Raw genomic sequence first — 5,821 nt, forward strand, 5'->3', positions numbered from 1 at the left:
CTCCTGGATGAATAGAGAACATGCTAGCATGAGCCTCTCTCAGAATCTCCTGCCTCAACTCCTCATCCTAGGGCACACAGATCCGCCCATGCACCAGAATAGTACCATTAGCCGAAACCTGATACTCTGAGTCAACATCCTTTGAGGCATTCACCAGCCCGAAATCCGACTCCTGAGCCAACCGCACTCTGCTCAACAAATCTGCTCTATCAGCTGCAACCAAACCCAACGGCTCCTGAGAAACCGCACACAAGCTCAACGCACTGATGTCCCCTACCAGAGACTCCATATCCTGCTCCTGAGCCGAAGCCGCCCGCTTCCGACTCAAAGCATCTGCAACCAAGTTAGCCTTACCAGGATTATAGGATATCTCCAGATCATATTCCGCCACCAGCTCCATCCACCGCCTCTGCCTCAAGTTCAGCCCGGGCTGAGTGAATATATACTTCAGGCTCTTATGATCTGTAAACACCTGTAGTTTTGCACCATAAAGATAAGATCCCCAAATCTTCAGGGCAAAAACTACAGCACCCATCTTCAGATCATGAGTAGGATAGTTGCCCTCATGCTTCCGCAACTGCCGCAAAGCATAGGCAATCACCTTCCCATGCTGCATCAACACACATCCCAAACCCACTCTAGATGCATCTGTATAAACCACATAGGGTTCTCCCTGCTCAGGCAAAGCCAACACCGGAGCAGTAGTCAACATCTCCTTCAGGCTTGCAAAGCCCTCCTCACAGTCCTATGACCAGACAAAAGGAACATCCTTCCCCGTCAACTTAGTCATAGGACGTGCTCTGTAAGCAAACCCCTGCACAAATCTCCTGTAATACCTTACCAACCCGAGAAAACTCCTGATCTCTATGGCATTCTGCGGTCTAGGCCAATCCCTGATAGCCTGAATCTTCTCCGGATCTACAGAAACCCCATTTGCAGACACAATATGACCCAGAAAACCCATCTCACGCTGCTAGAAACTACACTTGCTCAACTTAGCAAACAATTTCTGCTCCCGCAGCTTCTCCAGAACTGCCCTCAAATGCAATGCATGCTCCTCAGGACTCTTAGAATAGACCAGGATGTCGTCGATGAAAATGATGACAAACACGTCCAGAAACTCCTGGAACACGCTGTTCATCAATCTCATAAACGCAGCTGGTGCGTTAGTCAACCCAAACGGCATCACCACAAACTCATAATGCCCATACCTCGTCCTGATAGCAGTCTTCCTCACATCTGCCTCATCTATCGGGATCTGATGATAACCCGACGCCAGATCTATCTTGGATAACCAAGTAGCACCTCTCAACTGATCCAATAACTCATCGATCCTCGGAAGAGGGTACTTGTTCTTCACAGTGACCCGGTTCAAAACCCTGTAATCAATACACAAGCGGAAACTCCCATCCTTCTTCTTAACGAACAACATCGGCGCTCCCCACGGTGATACACTAGGACGGATGAATCCCTTGCTCAACAAATCCTCTGCCTGCTTCTTCAGCTCTGCCATCTCTGCTGGAGCCATCCTGTAAGGACCTTGGATAACGGTGTCGTCCCTGGTTCTAGTTCAATCTTAAAAGGATCAGACCGAGGAGGTGGTAATCCCTGCAATGAATGGAGCACGTCCTCAAACTCCTCTACAACCTGAATACCGCTAACCGTAGACTTCCCCACTGACTCTAGCATAAATATAGTAACCAAATAAGCCTTACGGCCCTTCTTGATCATCTTCCCAGCCTGAATGGCCGAGATCACGAGAGTCCCCGAAGTCGATCTAATCCCCTGATAAATCAACTTCCCTCCTGAACGCTTAAACTCCACTCTACCTCGATGACAATCCAGATGAACCATATGCCGATGCAACCAGTCCATCCCCAAGATAACGTCATACAGTTCCACTGGGCTGATAAGCAAATCTGCAGGCCAAAACTCTCCCGCGATCTGAATATCGATACCCCTCGCTCTATCGATGACCCTCAGAAACTTGCCTCCAGCAACTCTGACATCTCCGGTACGCTCTCCGGGATCTCCCATGATATCCGCACTCTCTGCACACTCCGGGGTAATGAAGCTATGAGTAGCTCCAGAGTCAAACATAAAATGGGACTTAAACCCTCCCACCAACAAGGTCCCTACACAAACCTCATGTGTTGAGAACCTAACAGTTTATCATAGGACAACATAAAATCTGAACTTACTAAGACTTCACAAAGAAAAAGTAGAAGAAATTATACATGTGATCGCTCCGGCACTGTTTCCACCAGTCTCTGCAGTCGTGTAAACCGTAGCGCCTGCTCAATCCGTGCCACCTGCAGCCCTCTCGACTGCACCTGCTGCAACGCTGCCACTGCTACCGGTTGCAACTTGGGAAAATAGGGCATGATGTGCCCTGGCTCCCTGCAATGATAGCACACACGATCTGCTGCCGTCTGAGCACTCCTCTTGGGACAGCTAGCAACCTTGTGATCCTTGCCTCCACACCCGAAGGAACTTGGACCACCCGACCTCTGCATAGCCTTCCATCTCCTCTTGGTTCCCTGCGCAGGCTTGCCGCCCTTGCTAGAACCTCCCTGATGCTGTGCCTTGCTAGGCTGGACTGCTGGGCTAGCCGCCACTGACTGTGCCCGGATATCCTCCTCAATCCCTACTGCAGTCTAAACCAGCTCCGCACGCGTAGCGTAACTTCGCCCTCTACAGTGAACCCTCAAGTCATCACTTAGGGCCCTCAAAAACCTCCTGATTTGAGCCTCCTTAGACTCCATATCTCGACCCCCACACCTCAGAAGTCGACAAAACTCCAAGTCAGGCTCCCGCACTGACCGAGTTCCCTGAGCTAGCTGAAGGAACTGCACCTCCAACCTATCCAGTGCCTCTCTAGGGAAATACTTGCGGTTGAACTCCAGGATGAAGTCAGCCCAAGTCATCTCCCTCTGCACTCTCCTGGCTGCCACAGAACTCCACCACAACTGAGCATCACCAGTCAAGTGGTGGACCCCAATGTCCACCCAAAACTCCTCAGGACATCTCAGAGTATGGAAGTTACGTTCCACACTGATCCTCCACGCCTCTGCAGCGGTAGGATCAGTATCTCCCGAAAACCGCTCGGTACGAATACGACCCATCTGTGTCAGCATGCTGATATAACGAGAATGGACCCCCACATCCGCAGCCACTGGCTGCCGCTCCTCCGACACCACTGGTGGCACTACCTGAGCCTGAGCCGGTGCCACTTGCGGCAACTACGCTATAAACTGTGCCAGCAAACCCGCAAGGTCGACACCCGGGACTCCACCCACTGGGACACCCGCACCTGGGGCCCTAACATCACCGGCTACTGGAGCATCAACACCGCCCCCTCCGGCCACACTCACAGAATCCCCCTGGACACTCTGCGACTCGTCGACATCCTCTGCTGTCACACTCTGGTCCTCGGTCTCACTAACCATAGGGACTCTGCCCCTACCACGACCACGTCCGCGTCCACGAACACGACCACGACCAGCAACAACATCCTCTCTAACCATCTGCACTACCATGAACACAAGGCTAAGCACACAATTATCATAACACAGAAACATAAACTCACCGTGGAATCACACTGTAGGCTCGAAGAGGATGTTCAAGGACTCCATGCCACACGCAATTGACTAACTCACATAATCAATCAAGACATGCTATCCCAAACATCACAACAGAAACCTAGTGAACCCAAACCTAGAACCGTAAGGGCTCTGATACCAAAGTGAAACGACCTGAACTGTTTTTTTTTTTAAATTAATAAATAATTAATAATAATAATAAATACATTACAACTAGTGGTCCCATACCCACTAGCCACCTAACCACAAACACAACCAACAGCGGAAATAACAGATACCAATAACCAATAAATAATCCAATCATAATCCAATAACCAATATTAATTCCAAAACATAAACTAATGATCCAAACAGCATAAACCAGAAAACCATCAATCCTAAACAACATTCTAGGACTCAACTCTAGCAACCTAACAGAAGCTAAACAACCAAACGAACCACTAGAACATCCTCCTCTTCATCGCCTTGATTCCACGATCACACTTTGCCTTTACCTGCACCACATACATATTTTGCAATGCATGAGTATTTTCTAAACACTCAGTAAGACAATCCTCCCATCTACTGGGCTATACACAAAAGCATAGAGATACTCTAACCATCAAACAACAATCAACAAACAAACCAGGCTCTACATCGACCGACACAGGGTATGCATCGATCGACACAAGGTTCACTTGCATCGACCGATGCTTCCACTAGCGTCGATCGACGCATGCTCGACATCACGCGGAAAACCTAATCGCATCGACCGACGCCTCGACATGGCATCGATCGATGCTCCTAGGTCAAACCGCGCTGTCCTCACACTANTCTAACAAGCCTAACAACACAGAAACAAACAGATCAGAGTAATCTCCAGCTTAGATAAGCCATGGTCATGCACTTACCTTTGCCAAGAAGATTCTGAACCTTAAACACGCAGGAAAACACTTCTAGAAGCCTCCTACAACGTCCTAAACCTCAGATCTTACCAGAAAAGCCACCAATCCACAGAAAATCTCCAAGAACACCAAGAACACTCTTTCTCTCTTTTGTCTCTCTCAAAAGCGGCCAAAACAACTAATGAGACAAAAGAAACGACTTAAGGGTTTTTCTCCTTTTCTTTTGCCCAAAACGCAGCGTTTCACTTAAACTCGTCCGTAGAAATCAATCTTGCATCGACTGATGCACATAGTGTATCGACCGATGCAATCCCTAAACTGGGATTTCGGTTTGCGGATATTACAACATTCTTCCTCCGATATGGAATCTTCGAAGGTCTCGTTATCAAACGTCAAGAATAGCGATCTGCAAAATATAAACCAAACTACGATCAAGAATTCATATAATCGAGTTATTATGATCCTTCTTATTTATACCTTAATTTTCTTAGACATTTAGTGAATATCGCTGTTAGGTCTGTTTATATAGAATTATAGTATGTATATATTCTCTAAACTAAAAATGTACTAATTATTGATATATACGAATATTAACTTATGTTTCTATATATCCTATTAACTTTTTAATTTAATTTTCAAAACATTTGTTATTTATCGTTCTAATTATGTATGCGGATCTTTAATACAACTTTTTGAGATTTACTTTCTTGAACTTCTTCAATATTTTATTTAGTTATATTTCCATAATCTTACATATAAATATCAGATTTTAATTTAACCATTATTTTATTTTTGAATTTTTGATCTGATTAATATATCATATATATGGTTCCAAATAAATTATATCAACTTATATAATTTAATTATTTATTAGCAGCATTATATTAAAAATGTAGTTTTGGTTGGATCAACATATCGTAATCATTATTAAAAAGCTATTTCATTGTGTTATCAAAACGGAATCTCGAGAAACTAATGAAAGTGATAATATATCCCTTATAAAAATTCCAAAACGAATTATAGTAATATCATGATCATAACTATTAAATAAACTAGATATTATTATAAAAATTTAAAATTTAAATTCTAAAACGATCTTCCAAAAGTCAATCCTTTGACGTGTTAGATCTTTGCATCCATATTTTATTCTTCTCACACCATATAGATCCAGAAGCAATCTCATCATATGTGTTAATTGTCTCGTTGATAGACATCATATTGTATTCCATCCAAGTATCAAATTTAGATTTCTTGTTCGTTGATTTCAATATACTATCTTCACCGTCAACAATGGAACTTTGAACGTTAAGATGCGCCAATGAGTTATCTTCAGAA

General features: G+C 44.8%; 1 protein-coding gene across 1 annotated transcript; it reads right to left on the minus strand.

The window, feature by feature from the left end:
- On the minus strand, nt 989–3,125 carry LOC109125924 (RNA-directed DNA polymerase homolog; the record flags this gene model as incomplete). Its single annotated transcript, XM_019228728.1, has 3 exons — nt 3,047–3,125; nt 1,903–2,051; nt 989–1,402 (listed from the first exon to the last, which is right to left on the minus strand). Coding segments are annotated over exons 1-3 (642 nt in total), but the record flags the coding sequence as incomplete, so codon positions are not given.

Source organism: Camelina sativa, chromosome 8, assembly GCF_000633955.1.
Source record: "Camelina sativa cultivar DH55 chromosome 8, Cs, whole genome shotgun sequence".
Classification (NCBI taxonomy): domain Eukaryota; kingdom Viridiplantae; phylum Streptophyta; class Magnoliopsida; order Brassicales; family Brassicaceae; genus Camelina; species Camelina sativa.